At 27.7% G+C, this 19,098-nt stretch overlaps 2 protein-coding genes across 2 annotated transcripts in view; both read left to right on the top strand.

The window, feature by feature from the left end:
- Positions 1-69: 69 nt before the first annotated feature.
- Positions 70-6,356, top strand: Phum_PHUM489820 (UDP-glucose:glycoprotein glucosyltransferase 2 precursor, putative; the record flags this gene model as incomplete). Its single annotated transcript, XM_002430496.1, has 21 exons — positions 70-336; positions 470-674; positions 761-948; positions 1,043-1,215; positions 1,285-1,483; positions 1,573-1,786; positions 1,870-2,084; positions 2,164-2,385; positions 2,480-2,659; positions 2,735-2,916; positions 3,000-3,252; positions 3,336-3,536; positions 3,616-3,889; positions 3,979-4,282; positions 4,356-4,568; positions 4,635-4,859; positions 4,936-5,103; positions 5,175-5,346; positions 5,427-5,713; positions 5,789-6,077; positions 6,153-6,356. 21 exons carry the CDS (start codon positions 70-72, stop codon positions 6,354-6,356), a joined length of 4,635 nt encoding a protein of 1,544 aa, XP_002430541.1.
- Positions 6,357-12,675: 6,319 nt separating this feature from the next.
- The window catches only part of Phum_PHUM489610 (papillomavirus regulatory factor prf-1, putative), a gene marked incomplete at both ends in the record, with an annotated part of 16,564 nt that continues 10,141 nt past the window's right edge, over positions 12,676-19,098 (top strand). Inside the window, 2 exons of the mRNA XM_002430495.1 lie at positions 12,676-13,140; positions 18,899-19,062. Coding sequence (XP_002430540.1) covers positions 12,676-13,140; positions 18,899-19,062 — 629 coding nt within the window. The remainder of the gene's footprint in view (positions 13,141-18,898; positions 19,063-19,098) is intronic.

Below are 19,098 nucleotides of genomic sequence, written 5' to 3'. Positions count from 1 at the left end.
TTTAATGTCACAATGGTTTTTTTTTTAATAGTTAAACTGTTTTTTATTTTTTTTTTACAGGGAATTAAAATGATTTTTTCATCGATTCTTAATTTATATTTTGCTGTTGGTATAATTTGTCTTTCGAACATACTATGTGCAAAACAAAAAGCGAAAACAGTTACCACTCTTATTGATGCAAAGTGGGAAGTAACTCCAATTGTGTTAGAAGTTGCTGAATATATAAGTGAAGAATCTAAAGATGATTTTTGGAGTTACATAAATGATGTTAGTCAACTGAAACCACAACTTATTGAGGTAGAAAATGATAAGATTCATTACGATACAGCGTTAAAGGTAATAAAATTGTTATGTTTTCACTTTACAGTGTTTAAAAAAATGTAATATATTAATATATATTTATGCAATGTATGTAAACATATTTAAATACATAAATCATTATTGTAATTTATTTGTAACTTCTTTTTAGCTGGCAAAAAAATATTTGTCCAATTCTCAAATAAAGGCAATCAAGTTAGCTTTATCGCTGCATATATTTTCTCCTAAAATAGAAATGTTTGGTCAAATGGCTTCTGAATGTGGAGTGCCAGAAAGTAGATGTCCATCTGCAGTGGATTTCAATGGAAGATTGTTTTGTCATATTAATGAATTTTTGCAATACTTTAATGATAACGGTAAATTTTTTTAATTATTGTTTTTATCATATCATTGTAAGAACTTGATGGAAAATTAATCATATTTAATGTTTTCTTCGTTTAAGAAAAAAAAAAGTCTGAAAAGCCAGAATTGTATGATGTGGACCATATATATCCGACTTCTGAAAATCATTCACATGTTGCCATTTTGTATGCAGAATTAGGTACTTCTGAATTTGCAGAAATGCATTTAGCAATGAAAGATTTAGCTTCCCAAAACAGATTATCATATGTATTTAGACATTATGTAAAGGTAAACAAGTTGAAAAAATTTCTTTTAAAATACTAATACTTTGTAGATTGCAAATGGAATATCACATATATTTTTTTAATTGTGTTTCTTTAAGGAAAGACCTTTCAAAAGAGTTCGACTTTCTGGTTATGGTGTTGAACTTCAAATGAAATCAACAGAGTACAAAGTAATGGATGATGCTCAAGTTAAAGCAAATGAATCTTCTTCGGCAAGTGAAACAGAAGATCCAGATGAAGAAGTAGAAGGATTGAATTTTTACAAACTAAAGTAAGTAAATTTGTGAATTTTATATAAAGTCATAGTTGTTTTCCAGAAATAAAAAGGAAATTTTTTTAGAAATTTGTATCCTGAACAGAAAATGGAATTAGAAAAATTTCGATCTCATTTGTTAGAAACTAGCAATGAAATGGCACCGCTTAAAGTATGGCAAGTGCAAGAACTGAGTTTACAAGCTGCAGAACGTATATTATCATCTTCTTCTGGTGAAGAAGCTCTTAAAACGATGACACATATTGCTCATAATTTCCCACTACAAGTATGTCCTTATGAAATTTAAACTTTGAAATAAATAATACTTATTAAACGATTAAAATTTTTTTGTTTTTTTTTTTTTATTCATAACAGGCTAGATCATTAATTAAAACTCGAGTTCGGCCAGAATTAAAAAAAGAAATATTAAAAAATCAAGAAGTGTTTGATAGTGTATTAAATCTTTCACCAAATGATGCTGCCATTTTTATAAACGGAATGTATTTTGATGTTGAAGTATTGGACATAATATCCCTACTGGAAGTTTTACGACAAGAATTAAGAATAATGGAAAAGTTGCATAAAATTGGTAAAAAAAAATTCTTTTAAAACTTTGATTTCGATTAAATAATTACATTTTAACTTGTTTAATTTACTTTCTTTGTGTTTTAGGAGTGGAAGAAGAAGATATAAAAAACTTGATCAATTTAGATTTGTCAGTGTCCTCAACTGATTATGCTATAGACATAAGGGATTCTGCTGTGATTTGGATCAATGACATTGAAAACGACAGGCAATATAGAAAATGGTCAGATTCTTTGTTAGATCTCCTCAGGCCAACGTTTCCAGGAATGTTAAGAAGCATAAGACGAAATCTTTACAATTTAGTGCGTAAAAAAAAAAAAAAAAAAAAACAGAAAAAAGTATAACTGGAATTTTTTTACTTATAAAATTCCATATTTTTAGGTTCTCATAGTGGATCCTTCAAAAAAAGAATCCAAGCCGTTATTAAAGCTAATGGAATCATTTTATATACATAGTGCGCCATTAAGATTGGGTTTAGCTTTTGCTATCACCGATGATAAAACCAAAACTGGTTTGAATGATCCAGGAATTGCCATGCTCAACGCGTTCAATTACGTGGCAGAAGCCAAAAATCCCTACAGTGGTCTCAGTTTCATGACGGATGTATGTAAATAAAAAATTGTTATGATTGACCGTTTTTTTAAAATAAATTTTTAATAAATGATCAGATTTTTGAAAATATGAATTACATTTACAGGTGTATGCTTCAGTGCCGGATGAAAAGGATGTAACCGTGGAAGACATTCATAAAAAAATTAAAGCAAAATATCCCAGCATTGACATTGATCAAGTTTTTGGAGAAGATTCGGCATATGACACGGGTAGAAAATTGTCGGTTGAATTTTTGCAAAGAAGTGGTTTTAGAAAAGTTCCACAGGTACGTCAATGAAAATAATAAATAAGTTTATCTGGTATTCGAATAAACTCATTAAATTTTTTATTTTTACGTAAGGCTTTGTTAAACGGAGTACCATTGTCTGATAAAAAACTTAACGCCGATGATTTCGAAGAAGGTGTTTTGAGTGAAATAATGACTCAAACTCCTCAATTGCAAAAAGCCGTGTTCAAAGAAGAATTTATCGATACCGACAGCGCCATTGATTTCCTGATGAGTAGACCTAATGTCATGCCCAGGTAAGTAATTGTAAATTTTTATTTTAAAAAGTCTATTTATAAAAATAAATATCTAATATTTTTTTTGCTTTTTAACTTTCTAGATTGAATGAAAGGATTTTATCCGAAAATGCCGTGTACTTGGATCTCACGGGAAATGCTGTGCCCACATCCAGTCCTTCAGAGTACAAAAAACTTTCCATGCAAGAAAAAATTGGAACGTTAATTAAAAATATGAAATATTTTACCGGGAAAATCGGTCAAAAGAAAAAACCGGATTTAATAACGCATTGGGTTGTTGCGGATTTAGATTGTCCAAAAGGACGGCAAATGTTAAAATCTGCACTTGAACAAATGGTAAATGTATAAAATATTTTATAAGTTGAAGTGGCAACACTGTAAATGCATCTACCATAATTTTTTTTTTTTTTTTGATACAGAAAGGATCATCAAGCATACGTGTGGGAATCATAGTCAATCCAGTTTCATCCACGGTTGCTCCAATAACTGAATTAATTTTAACATCTTTGGGAACGTTAAACTCGGACGTAGCCGCAAATTACATTTACAAAATTTTAGATAACGAACCTGTTTTCGAAGCTCTGGATGGCTTCCGTCGTCCTCCTGATTTTTTATTACCGGTTTGTGAATGACTATACTCTCCCTATTGAAACTTTTCATGGAATATTCGATTCAACAAAAAATTCTTTATTATTTCAGGGATTAAACGTTGCCGATATTGCAGAAGCGTTGCTCGACGGGAATTTAGCCAAGAAAATCGTTGCCATGCATCGCATTTTTGTAAAATCCGTTTTAAAATTTAAACCGGGAGAAAGAGGCATTGTGACCAACGGACGAGTTTACGGACCTTTTGATTCTGAGGAAACGTTCGTCGCGGATGATTTTGCCCTTCTCGACAGGCTCAGTTACAATCACATTGGGCAAAAAATATTTCAAGGGCTTAATAAGGATAAAAAGAGCACTACCGAAGAGGGTGAATGAATTGCATCCATGGTTTTTTTTTTTTTTTTTAGGAGATGAAAATTAATTTTAAAAAAATTGTTTATTGATTTTTAGTTGAAGGAAACTTTAATTATCTCACGAGTGACAATCTCATGCAAACCATTTCCGTTTTGGCTTCTCGTTCCGATTCAAGAGTCAGATTTAAAATACCATTAAAATCTACGGATCAGGTGCTTAGTTGCGTGGATATACCACCTTTTAATTCTTCTATACCTTCGTTTGACATCGTCGCCATTGTTGATCCCGTATCTAAGGGAGCTCAAAAAATAGGACCTATACTATCCGTTCTTCATCAGACGGTGAACAGTCACGTTCGCGTTTATTTAAACTGCGTGGAAAAAAATAGTGACTTGCCCTTGAAAAAGTGAGTACCTGTGCCACGTAACTTAAACTTGACTATTTTTGTTTTTCTAACGGTTAACGATTGAAATTTTTAGCTTTTACAAATACGTTTTGGAACCGGAACTTCATTTTCAACCGGATGGAAAATTAACTCCTGGTCCTATAGCAAAATTTTCCAATTTACCGACTTCGGTGCTTTTCACTCAAAATATGCACGTGCCGGAAAATTGGATCGTCGAAAGCATTCGATCACCCTACGATTTAGATAATATTAAATTGGATAACGTACTCGAAAGTGGCGTTCACAGGTATGAACCTGGTTTATTTCAATTTTTTTTTTTAAATAGAAAATCTAATTTCTTTTTAAATTGCAGCGAATTCGAACTCGAATACCTTCTTCTCGAGGGTCACTGTTTTGAAGCGATGCTGGGAAATCCTCCGAGAGGTTTACAAATCACTCTAGGTACGGAAATCAATCCGGCCAAATACGATACCATAGTCATGGCCAATTTGGGATACTTTCAACTTAAAGCTAATCCCGGGGCGTGGACGTTGAGACTTCGCGAGGGAAGATCATCGGAGATATTTAACATCATTGAGTGAGTTTATTGAGTGAGTAGTAGTACTATCGTAATATTTACAATTGTTATTATTATTATTAAAATTTTTTTTTAGCACCGACGAATCCGGTAATTCGGTGATCGTCAAAGACATAAAAGTAATAATATCATCGTTCAGGAGTCACGTTTTGAAACTCAGAGTTCAGAAAAAACCGGATAAAATGAAATTAGATTTACTGTCGGAAGATGACGGAGGAACAGGAATATGGAATTCAATCACCAGGTTTATTATTTTTTGATTTTATTAATTTCATCAACAATCATTCATTGAACGTAATTTTCTTTTTATTTTAGTTCATTCGGATCGAAATCGGAAGATGTCGATGACGTCATTAATATATTTTCTCTGGCGAGTGGACACCTGTACGAAAGATTCATTAAAATTATGATGTTGAGCGTTATAAAACACACTCAGACTAAGGTTAAATTTTGGTTTTTGAAAAATTACCTTTCACCAACTCTCAAGGTAATGAGAATTTTATATTTTGAAATGGGTTCGTTCGAAGGAATATGAAAAACGTTAATAAAAAAAATTTGTTCCAACAGGATTTTTTACCCCACATGGCCAAACATTACGGTTTCGAATTCGAATTGGTCGAATACAAATGGCCGAGATGGTTACATCAACAATCGGAAAAACAAAGGATTATCTGGGGTTATAAAATTTTATTTCTCGATGTTTTATTTCCGCTTCACGTGAGAAAAATAATATTCGTAGATGCCGATCAAGTCGTGCGAGCCGACATGAAAGAACTTCGCGACATGGATTTGGGTGGTGCGCCCTACGGTTACACTCCGTTTTGCAACAGCAGAAAAGAAATGGATGGATTTAGGTGAAAGAAAATAATAATAATAATAATAATTTTAAAAATGGTTCGATACAAAATTAATCGTTTTTTGATTTTAAGATTTTGGAATCAGGGATATTGGAGAAATCATCTTCAGGGAAGGAGGTATCACATAAGTGCTTTGTACGTTGTCGATTTGAAACGTTTCAGACGAATCGCGGCCGGAGACAGGTTGAGAGGTCAATATCAAGCTCTAAGCAAAGATCCCAACAGTTTGTCTAATTTAGATCAAGATTTACCCAATAACATGATACATCAAGTTGCTATTAAAAGTTTACCCGAAGAATGGTTATGGTGCGAAACGTGGTGCGATGACAAATCGAAAGAATTTGCTAAAACGATTGATCTTGTACGTTTCCTCTTTTAAAAAAAAATCGCTTGATTTTAATTTTGAATTAATTTTTTTTATTAAATATTTTTCCAGTGTAATAATCCACTGACGAAAGAAGCCAAATTAACAGCCGCAATGAGAATAATTGAAGAATGGAAAGATTACGATCACGAAATAAAAGAATTACAAAGGAAAATTGATTTAAGTTCGAATATTGAAGAAATAACGGATAATAATAATAATAATAATAATAATAATAATAAGCCTTCTCACACACACGTTCATACTGAATTATGACAATAGAGGCTGTGATGAAATAATTTTTTTTAAATTAATTTATTTATTTATTTATTTTTTATACGGTTCCTATTAATAATTATTTGTCAAACGTTTTAGTTACATATTTACAAAAGAGAAAAAATTCAAACACTTTTTTCTTCAATATGGATAATAATTATTATGATGATGATTATGATGATGAGAATTATACATATTAGGTGAATAATAATTCCTGTGATGAGATCTATCACGGTAATGATGATGATGATGATTAGGAGGTCCTTCGCGATTATTGTATCTGTCACGATAATGATTTCTAGAATATGAATTACCCTGATGATGATGATGATTATGCCTTCCGTAATTATAACCCAACCAATTCTCATAGACTGGAGGTGGAGAAATTTTAGATTCTAATGCAGCTTTGTAATCTTCATCTTTTTCAGTGTATCTATCTTTAAATTCTTCTTCTAATTCGTTTAAAAATTCTTTTTGTTCATCAGTCAATTTAACATTCGATATTAAATGTAAACTTTTTTTAGGATCAAAAGTTATGGATGGTACAATTTTATCTTTTGACTCTGATGTTTTTAAATCCGTTGTATCCGTTTCAGAAGACATTTTATGTTTGATTTGTTAGTCGAAATTTAAATAATACCTAAAATAATAATAATAATAATAATAGTTAGGAAACCGTAACGAGGTACAGGTTTAACAAATAGATAGTTAAATTTATAATATTGAAAATATATTACTATTTATCAGCTTTGATAACTTTTCGGTATCATCAACAGAGAGTTGGAAAATTGTTCAGTAAGAATATTTTCCGATACCAGTGCATAAAATCCTTTGTCTGATGCTTTGTTTCGATTACGTCCTGCACTTTCAATGGGTTCGAATATCCTAAAGGTAAGATTTAGTTTTTAATTATGTTTAAAATTATAATTTTAATACATTAGTAAAACACAAACATAATTACCAGCCTAAAAAATGACCCCAATGTTGACAAACGCAAATTTTCCATGCAAAACCGGGAAACCAGGTGTCACTTTTATGCCACTAATAATAATAATAATAATACCAAAACAAAAATATTACTTAAATTATTTTGTATTTATTAAAATAATTAATTTATATTTACAGGGGTTACCTCTCCGAGACCAACGCAATTGCTTTTTTTCACCGTGATAACCTCAAAAAGAATATTGGATGGATTTTTTAATGTTTGCGTGGATACTACTTTTCCAGATAAGGTAGAATTTTCTATTTTTACGGAAAATGGACTTTTCATAAATATTATATATTCCAAATCGGCAGCATCTGCTCCGCAAAATTTACATAGAATATAATCTTTAAAAAAAATAAAAATAAAAAAAACGACTTTTTTAAAAAAAAAGGTAATATTAGGCTTACAAATTTGAATTTTTATTTTTTATTTTTATAAAACTCGTATTTATTTCTCTATCGAAAAAAAAAATGTCTTACTTTCTATTCTTTCTTCAAGTTTTGTTGATACTTTACAAGAAAAAAAGGTAAAAAATATAATTAGTAAATAATAAAAACGCTTTACAGCGTTTGGCGTAGTAGAAAGTAAAAACGTACTCAACTTTATAAATTGATTCATTTTATCGTGGTTTTAGATTTCGAAGCCATCTTGATTTTTTTTTCTTTTTTCTTGTAGATATCGGAGGCAGAATTCAAAATGACGTTAACGGTTAAATTATAAAATTGTTAATCACTAGTTTTTTTTTTTTTTTTTTTTTTTTTTTTTAAAGAATAAGTTTTTTTTGTGATTTAGTTTTTTACATAATTATTAAATAATTAGTATTATATTTTAAAAAAAGTTTTATATTTTAAATTTTTATTTGTTAATTTTGTGAAAGTACGAGTACGTCGCAGACTGGGAAAAGGAAAAATGTAAGTCAAAATTTTTTTTTTCCGCCTTCAATTAATTTTTCAATCCATTATACGTTAACCCGGGTATAATTTTCCGCCATTTTATAAGTTTTTAGTAAATGTAAAAAAAATGAAATCCAAGTCATTTTTAAGAACTTTTTTTTTTTTGTAATTTCTATAAAAGTAGTGTTAAAAAAGAAGCAAGAAATCGTTTTTAAAGTAGTTGCAATGCTTAAGGTAATTAAATTTAGAATTTTATAACAATTTTTAAAATATTAATTATAAAATTGAAAATTATGAAAGGTACAAATGACCCCAAACGCTTTGATATTTTAATGAAGTTTGGGTTTAAAAACGTTTAAAAAATGTCAGTATATAATTTATGTAAAGAAAATTTCATAAAATTTCAAAACTGATACCCCTTTTTCATTGTTCTTAATTATTCACTTATAATTTTTGTAAATAATTTTAATTTTTTACTTTTAAACTTATTTTAATGTAAAAAAAAAGGCATTATTCAATTTTGTGCATCTTTTTTCTGTTTTAATAACTAACTGATCATTTAATAATTTTATTTGATCACTTTTTAATTGATTTTCTGTTAATTTTAAATAACTTTTTACAAATCAAGTTTTTGTAGTATACTAACAATGAATAATCCCTTCATCAACACTGTGTTATAACAATTTTTATATTGAATACCATTTGATTGACTTTTTAATAATTAGTACCATAAAATTGTCATAAATCAATTTTCTGTTTTGTCGAATCAATAAATTGCTACTAATGATAATAACAAGATGTAAATGTGCAGTAATTTTTTTTTAATGGCATTCGACAAAAACTGTTCTAAACATTTTAAATAACTTTCTTATCAGTTTTAACTCATTTCTTAAAATCGAATAATATTTTATTCGTTTTAAAAATTTTAAACATTGAAATTGAAATAATTTTAGTTAGCTATTGGTAATTTTTTAAAATTTAACAAACATATATATGCAATAAATAATTACAAATTTAATAGATAGTTGCTCGATTCTAACTTTAATTCGGCTAACTCATACAATGTAAAAAAACAATTGATTAATTTGTTATTTCCGATAATAACAAATATCACTCGAACAAAATTTTCAAATTACATTTAATTTTATGTACAAATATTAATTTTCATTCCATACTTAAAAGACTCTTCTAAATAAACATAAATTTGAAATAGCCACATTTTATATAAGAAATACAGTTGAAAACTTTAATTTATTATTCATGTCTCTAATAGCAATTACTTTAAAACGATCATTTTCTTTTAATAAAGTCTAAAAAAGGGTAAAATATGTATTGATATTAATTAATTTGAGTTTCGAATAAAACTTTTTGTCACACATAACTTTAAATTACTCTTTTCGAAATGATTCTAGTATTTTATTGTATAAAACAATTCATTTGTATGTATTATTACATTACTCTTTAAAAAAAAAATATTCTTCGATTGGTTTTGAGTGTTACTTTTAAAATAGGTTATAAATTGATTCTATTCAATCATGAAGTAAATAACTACAACAATAAATAGAAATTTATAATAAAACGTATAAATTATAACAAACATCATTAGAATGTAAAAAATCAAATCAATACTAATATTTATATTGTCGAGTAAAATAATTGTTAATATTTTTTTTTTTTTTTTCATCGAATAGTATTCAATATGGCAACAAACAAACCAATAATAATAATAATAATTTGTTTCTATTATGTTAAGTCCTGATAAAATACTTTAATGAAAATGAAAAACTTTATTTAAAAAAAAAAAAAAGAAAACCTATTTAAAATTAATAATTCATTTAACAAATAATAGAATTTTTTTTTTAAATACTCTATGACGCGTTCTATAAAACAAAATCATAAATTGTGTATACGAACGGAAATATTAAATGACTTATCTTATCATATGCTAAACATGAAAATAATTTTAGAAAACGATCGTATAAGTCAGTGAAATTCAGTTTAATAAAAAGATACGGCAAATATTTATAATGGATCAGCTGTTTTGAAAAATAATAATTTATAAATATACGACATATTTTTTTTTTTTTTTTTTTTTTAAATATATTGATTGGTAATTTTAACAGCCGATAAAAATTTTCAAATAAAATTTCGGCCAAATATTTTAATTACTTACAATAGAATTTTTAATTTTTTTTTTTTTCTTCTGTAATTACGTCATTAAAATTTTTTATAATTAATAACTGTATTGTGTATCCATGTAATGCCTTGAATTTATTTGCGTTTTTTTTTTTTTTTTTTACAAGGTTTCACAATCTCGGAGTTTTAAAACAAAATAAGTTATTATTTATTTATTTATTTACTTATTTTTTAAGGTCGTTCTCAATAATTAACATTATTTTATTTTGAAATGAAAATTTAAAAATGATTTTATCATTGTTTAAAAAAAAATTTTTACGTATTTCACTTTGTTTTCGATAAAACAAATTTTGCACAAAAATAATTTAATGATAATAATGATAATAATTAATTGCTAAAAACGTATAGAAATTTTATTAAATATCTGTGACGTCATAAATGCATCAAATGCATATAAAATTTAATTAATTAATAATTACCGTATCAAGCTATTGTTTTTTTTTTTTTTTTTTTTAATAATTTTTTATATTTGTAATGTATTTATTGTAAATAATAATAATAATAATGAGGATGTTATAAAACAAAACAAAAAAATTTACCCAGGACCAATGAACAAATTTAGCAAGGGGGTGGAATATTCAAAAAAAAAAAAAAAATAAAAATAGATTTATGCGTCACGACAAACATATAAATTTACCAACTCAAAAAAAAAAAAAAAAAAAAATTATTGATCATTTGTCATAGATTTGGAACCCTCAAAAAATATTTTTATTACTTATTATGAAATTTTTTTTTTTTTTACATTTTTAATATTAAGTTTAAATTTTTAAAAATTGGAATTAATTAAAATTTAATATTTTTCCTTTTTTACATAAGAGAACAAACACGTAGAATATTTTAGAATTAATATAAATTGAAAAATTTCCTGGGATATTTAAATGCAGGTTGCTGCCGAACGTTAAATCAAATGATTATTGTGTAACTAAAATTTCATTCATAACTTCCATCTTCTTACGTTGTGTATGTAAAACTATCGCTTAGGAATTTCCAACTCTAATGACGTTGACGTTCTATTTTTTTTTTTTTTTTTTTATTTTTCCTTAAAAAAAAAAAAATTGTTATTGTACCGATTAATTAAAATCGCGATAAATATTGTAAAAAAAATTTTTTTTTTTTGATGTTTGAAAAATTATTATTATTATTTTAATGTTAGATGATATTGATAAATGTGTATTTTTTCATTGTAATGCGATATTCTTACAATTCTTGCTAAAAAAAAAAAAAAATAATATTGATATTATTTATATTTAAAATGTAATGATTATTTTAGGTTAGGTTTATAAATTTTTTTTTTTTTTTTTTTAACGTGTAAAGATTTAGTTGAAAGATTTCATTTTTTCTCTCACGGACGCAAAAAATAAATATTAAAAAAAAAAAAAAAAAAAAACGCCATCGAATTTCGAACGCAAGGTTGACTATCGCAAAACGGATTTTCTAAATTCAAAGTTGGATGCATTGAACTCATCTTAAAATATAGGTCATGCTAAAAACATTAAACCAATGAGCGACTGAAAATTGTACCACGTGGTTTTGTTATTACATATCAGCTGTGCTGTACCGTTCTTTTTTTACAATTTAAAAAGACGGTTTTACTCATTGGTTAAACATGGACGTTGTTTTAAAACTGTCAACTTACGACTATGGAGCTTGCGCACGTTTTAAATGCGACTCGAGCTCGTAAGTTAAACACGGGAAACGTGAGTCTTTCGATTTTTAACTCTGACGTAAGCCCGGCCGGCCGGTTCTCATTCCTTTGATCAGAGAAATTTAACCAGCTGATCGGGTGGGACGTTCCAATCATATGTTCTTGTAAACAAAGAAAAATTTTTTCTTTTCTTTTTTTTGTGTGTTTCATTTCAAATGTTTTATTTAGCGGAATCGTGTGAAATTAGTGAAAAGTTATACGGTTTACTCGATGATGCTTTTTTTTAATTTATTTAATTTACACGAACACGGATTTTATGTTGAATTAATAAAGGATTGTGGAAAAGTGAAAAATTGGAGTTGGTTCGCAGTGGACGGCGTCATTTAGTGTGTAAGTGAATTTATATATAATTATATTTGTTTAAGAAAAACATTTTAAATAAACAATAATTAATTTTATATATATATTTGTGTCGTGCGCGAGTTTATTTTTTTTTATTAGATAGAGAGAAAAAAAAAACTTTAAAAAATCACTGCCCAATAAATTTTAATTTTTTAAATTCGATTTCATAAAATATATTTTTAAAAAAACGTAAAAATGTCGACGGGTAAAAGACTTGCTAAAAGATCTATAATTGGCACACGGGTCTGTGCCAAATGGAAAGACGGAATTTTTTATTCTGGAGTAATACAAGAAGTTCATACGCCGTGCGAAATGCAAAATCCTTGGGAAATGAATCTTTTACAACAAACTCCCGAAACGGCATACAAAGTACTTTTCGATGGCATACCAATAGCAACGGCACTCGCCTCGTTGGAAAAAAACATTTATAACGGATTTGAAAATACTAAAATTCGAGCCGTCGAGGATTTTACGGAATACCATCTCATTGGTGCCGGATTTCAATCCCTTCCCGGATATCATGCATTGACTGGAGCTTCCCTTCAACCGGGACAAAAACTTTACCTTACATACAATGGCCGAGAAGTTTCGGGTATCGTTTTGAATCATAAAGCCGAAGAAGATGAAGTTATCGTTCAGATTAGCCCTCCCGGACATGAGGTAATGAAATTTTTTTAAATTTACTTTTATTATTATTATTATTATTATTAATATGTTTAAAATGCGAAATAGCCAAAAAAAAATTTTTTTTTTATTGTTAAAATCGGAATCTATGAAAAAAAAAAAGATAAAAAAAAAAAGCTATTATGTCAATTTTTGTATGTCACTTACTCTATGTTATTTTGGCCTAATTATGAAATGGCGACGTTTGCCAAAATTTTATTTTATTTATGTGTCGAATGATTTTTGGCAAATTTTTTTTTTTTTTAAATGCGTACGTAATTTGTATATATATAAAACCTTTTCTCGTTTAAATTTCTTTGTTTGTTTGTTTGTTTGTTTGTTACAAATTATTTTCAAACACACGGTGAAAGTCAATTTGGTTGTGTGTGTGTGTGTGTGTCGTAACAAAAACAATTTCGCGTTTATTAAATCTATAAAAAATATAATTTTAAACGTAAACGATATATCCGACGGGTTCATCTTAAATTTCTTTCTCGAAAAAAAGAATAATTTTTTTTTGTAACACCCTATTATAAATGAATACAATTTTTTTTTTTTTTTTTTTTTTCGGGGGGGCGTCAAATCTTTTTTTTTTTTTTCTTTCTTTTCTTTTTTTTTTTTTTTTTTTTGTGGCAATATAACACAAACCGGATATCATCATACCATTGAATTTATCGTCATGCCTATTATTATTATTATTATTACTTTGCAGAACCCGGTCATTCGTATGACACGTAATGTAAAAATTGATCGAATCGAAAGTGGACGATTGTTTTTTTTTTTTTTTTCATTTGATTTCTATATTTTGACTTCCCCCCACCCACCCCCCTTTTTAATTATAAAAAGGAAAATTTAAGAGATGTTAACGAAAGAAAGAAAGAAAGAAAATTGTGCAAATGATTTAATTTTATAAAATATAAAGTATAAGAAGTAAAAGGCCTTGAAAATAGATGATATGGATGGAGAGAGAGAGAGAGAGAGAGATTGTTAGCCTTTCGACTTTGCTTTAGTTTTGTTTGCCTTTGTTTTCGTCAATTGAAACCCCCCCCCCCTACTCCCCCGCCCCCCCAATATCAATAAGACTCCTGATTAATTTTTTTTTTTTTATTGTTCCGGGTTTTTGTTTGTACCGATATAATAATTCAAAATAATAATAATAATAATTAAAACAAATTAAAAAAGAAAGAAATTATTATTATTATTATTTCACTTACGGAAATTCATTTGAAATTAATATAATAAAACGATGACGATGATGATGATAAAAAAAATTTTTATTATCTAAACTTGTTTTATAACGTTGTTGTTGTTGTTTGTTCGACGGTCAATTTATCACTTACGTGTAAAAAAAAAACATTGTTTAATTTTTTTTTCGGGATAAATTTTAACGGATTTTCTTTTGTTTTAAAAATGATTTCGTAAATGATGATAAATCTCGGGATGTTTCGTAATTGTTTTTACTTATATTCGCAAAAACTAATAAAAAAAAACCATAATAATAATAATAATAATCGAACGTGAAAAAAAAAAAAAAAAACATGTATTGTTGCAATCTATCATTTTTTTTTTTTTTTTTTTTTTTTTTTTTCATTACCTTTCACTTACTACTTACGACAGGATTGACCTCATTTTTTAATTTCACGATTCACTTTTATTATTATTATTATTATTATTAATATTGACTTTCTATATTATTCGATTTTACTTTTACTAATTTTTAAATTTTTTATAACGTGAATGAATGAATGAATGAATGAATGAATTTAAATTGAAATTTAAATTTTGAATTTTTTTTTTTTTATTGTTTAGGTGATACGTTTTATTTACACTATATATATATATATAAAAAGACATTATTATTATTATTATTACTCACGATATCCGATATGATTTATTATTGTGTGTGTGTGTGTGTGTATTGGTTCCTTCAGGCATCGACTGCCTACAGATCAACTTTTATGTCGACATTGAGAAATTAATAATTTTTTTTTTTTAGCGATGTCACTTTGAATACCTTGGCCCACTTCCCCTTTTCTACGAAGATCGAGGACAAATGAGATGAAATTTTTTTTTTTTTTTTTTTACGCCATCATACTGTACTTGTCGATAATAAAAACCGGGTCGAGAGGTACATTATGTATTAATAAAAAATTTTAATTTTCAGGTGCTGGTCGTCGTGTGTTTAACTCTATGGCACCTTACGTAAAAAAGTCCTTCGGATTTGGGTTAAATGGTGTTTTGCACGACCTCGTTACGCTCTAAAATCGATTCTAGTTTTTTTCCTCTCCCCCCCCCACCTCCCTCCGCTCTTCTTTCCCTCCTTGCTAAACCGGTTTTGCAGAAATTTATTAGAGAGAGAGAGAGAGAGAGAGAGAGAGTGAAAGAAACATTTTGGTGGTTAAAAAGAAATTACGGAAAAGAAATTCATGTTTTAATGTTCATTCATGGAAGTGTTCCAATCGTTTAAACTATTGTTATGTAGTCGTTATTATTATTATTATTATTATTATTATTATCATCTTCCTTATTTTAGCTTCCTTGTTGTGGAAGAATCGTAAAAGTTCATATATATTAATTAACGTCCTTGATTAAATAATTTTTCATAGAGAAAGAAAAATCGACGACAAACAGGATAATATATTTGTTGTTTAGGTTGCGTTTGTTTAAATTATTTTTTCACGAATTTTTTCTATTTTTTTTGCATGATGATGAATTCATCTTTGTACGTGTGCGTTTGATTTACACTTTTGAAACAAACAAACAAACAAACAAACAAAGTATATAACATTTGCAATAATAATAATAATAATCGATCTTTGTTTTCTTTTTAACAACAAAAACTATGTCGTTTTAAGGAAATTGTAATTTTAGGACTTTATTTTTCGGATTCTTATTAAATCGTGACCTACATCAAATCAATGATAGTTTTTTGATAAGTCAAATTTTTTTGTTTGTTTGTTTGTTTGTTTGATTATAAAGAAGAAGAAGAAGAAGGAGAAAAAAAATGAAACTTGTCGTTTTTTTCTCTCGATGACATATTGACCCGTCATCTTTGTTCGTCTAATAAACAAATTTTCAAATTTTTTTTCGTACTACTTTAAATTTTATGGTGGGGAGGTGAGGGTAGGGAGGGGAGGGGGTAAAAGTGCATTATTTAACTGATTTTTGACGTAGGTTATATGCGAGTTTACACTTGGTTGTTGTTGTTGTAGTTGGTTAGATTTCACCATTGCCCTACATAACATGAGAATTTATCTAGGACTAGGCCACAATCATTGATTTAATAACGCGGCACTTTTATGTAACACTCGTGGAAGTGTGCCCGGTTACAACCGCAAAATAAAATCACACACAAAAAATTTCGAAATTTTTTTTTTTTTTTTTCTACTTTCGAGTTTTTCTCGAATTTAATTTTTTAGTGAATGTTAAAAATCTCACGGTTGGATATATGTATACCTTATATAAGGTAGTTAAGGTTCGAAAAGAATTTGTCAGGTACGATAATACCTATGTCGTCGTATTTTGAACTTGAGTTACGAAAAAAAAATTATATATTTACCTTTCACTAGGCTCAATAAAAAAAAGCTTCGGTCTTTTTTTGTTATTTAGTTTGCCCCACGAAACTTTAATTAAACGTATGTAAACACGAATGCGCGTGTGTGACATTTTTTTTTTTTTTTTTGAACAATTAAGATAATAATACAATGATTTTCAACGTGTGCGTGCGTTTGCATATATGTTTTCAATAGCACATGCGTTACGTACGAAAAAAAAAAAAAAACGTAAATTTTAACTGATACGATGTGTTATCAAACAAACAAACAAACAAACAAACAAAAGGTTATAATTTTTTTGTTCAATTATCGATCGATCGTGTGCTTTACAAAACAACCAAACCTTTCATTTTCTTTTTTTTTTTTTTTTTTTTTTTAAATTTTTGGAAAAACTTTTAACGAAAGAAAATTTAATAATTTTTTTTCTTTTTTTTACTTAAAACTTGTCGTCCTTGACTTGGTAAACTTTCTCTTGGCCTTATGAAAATAATTTTTGCACGATTTGATGTTTTCTTAAAAAAAAAAAAAAAATTTTTTTTTTTTTTTTTTCGCTTTTCACTTTAATTCACATCTTGAATTCGTCCCCCCCTCCCTCGGTCCCCCGGTTCCCCACTCCCCGACCCCCTCCCAAACCCGAAAAAAAAAGAGTGAGAGCAATGACTGGATAATTTAAATTTAAAAATAGAAAGTTTTATTATTATTATTATTATTTCTCGATTAAAAATCATTTTTAATATTGATAATATTACGTTACGAGATTTTTTAATGCGTGTGCGTATGCGTGCGTGTGCGTGCATGTGCGTGTATTATAATAAAAGACAAAAAAACGCGTAATGACAGTAGCAGGAAATTTTCATTTAAAAAAAAAAAATTAAGTGAAGGTGAAAAAATAATAATAATAATTGTCAGTTATATAATAAACCTCCGCACCTTTCACTCGAGTTCCATTTTTTTAGTAATAATAATAATAATAATAATAATAATAATAATAATAATAATAATAATAATAATAATAATTTAAAAAGGAGTTATCATGGTTTTTTTTTTACTGGTTTTATCGATTGCACTAACATGCATGTAAAAAAAATGTTTATTATCGTATGTTATGTAACTATATGAAAAGGTTTGCAAATGAGAGAGAGAGAGAGATGTTGGAAAGATGGTGAGTGAGAGAGAGAGAAGGTGTGAACAGGAAGACAACGCCCCAAAAATTTACTTTTTCGTGACCTCAAATGACCAAGACCCACATTTACATTATTATTATTATCATTCTGTTGAATCTTATATATTTCCTCATAAATAATAATAATAATAATAATAATAATAATAATAATACCTGAATATTATTATTATTATTATTATTAAATTTTACGAAGATGATTACGAAATTAAATAAAATTTTCTTTCGGTTGTTGTTGTTGTGATAGATTTAAGGATTGTTGTAATTTTTTTTTTTTTTTTAATTATTTTTCCGTTTTAATTTTCTTTTTCCGGATACGGATTTGTTTTTCCTTATGGTGTAAAAGAAAAAGGAAAATTCCTATAGAAAATAGACTTTGACTACTGAACTTGGTTTATAAATTTGAACTTGACCGAAACGAATTTTTTTTTTTTTTTTAAAAAGAAAAAGTAGGTCGAGGAAATTAAGTTTTTCCACTTGGTACGAATGTTTAATTAAATTTTCTTTTTCGATTATCTCGAATTTTTCCGATATATTTTTTTTATCGATATGAAAGTATTATACGATCGATTCGATCCGAAAGTTTATAATAAAAAAATAATTAATTTATAAATATTATTTGCGATACGTGGACAACCACGTCTAAAAGTAAACCAATCGATCGATCGATCCATCGATCGATATATCGATATATCGAAAGAAAAAAAAAAGAATTCGCCTTTCATTTTTATATGTATTTTAATTATGGGGATTTTTATTTTTATTATACCAAAAATTCACAACTTCCTTTTAATTTTTTTTTATACACAACGCGTGCACACGCACGAACACGCGCACGCGCACGCACACACAAACTCGACTACCTTATTCTTCATCTTATATATTATTACTTCCTCATTTAAATTAAAAAAGAATAAATTAATTACGAAAAACCGGTAGTCATGGAATTTTTAGATTTAAGGTAAAAAAAAAAAAAATTTATCGTAAGTAAATTTTAAATTAATATTATTATTATTTTCAGGCTCCGATAGAATTAAAGAAAAAATTGGAAGAGGTTAGACTTTTAGAAAGTCGAAAATCAGCTAGATTAATGGATCAGGATACGGATTTTGCAAGGTTGGCCGATATGGCGGGTGACAGGAAAAAAACAAGTTCTCATTCAATTGATGTACCATTCGGACAAGGGTAAGTGAAAAACAATTCAATTTATTATTATTATTA

The sequence above is a fragment of the Pediculus humanus genome, genomic scaffold, assembly GCF_000006295.1.
Source record: "Pediculus humanus corporis 1103172108259 genomic scaffold, whole genome shotgun sequence".
In the NCBI taxonomy this organism is placed as follows: domain Eukaryota; kingdom Metazoa; phylum Arthropoda; class Insecta; order Psocodea; family Pediculidae; genus Pediculus; species Pediculus humanus.
The sequence above is the reverse complement of the archived record's forward strand: the minus strand, read 5'-3'. Positions and strand labels throughout refer to the sequence as shown.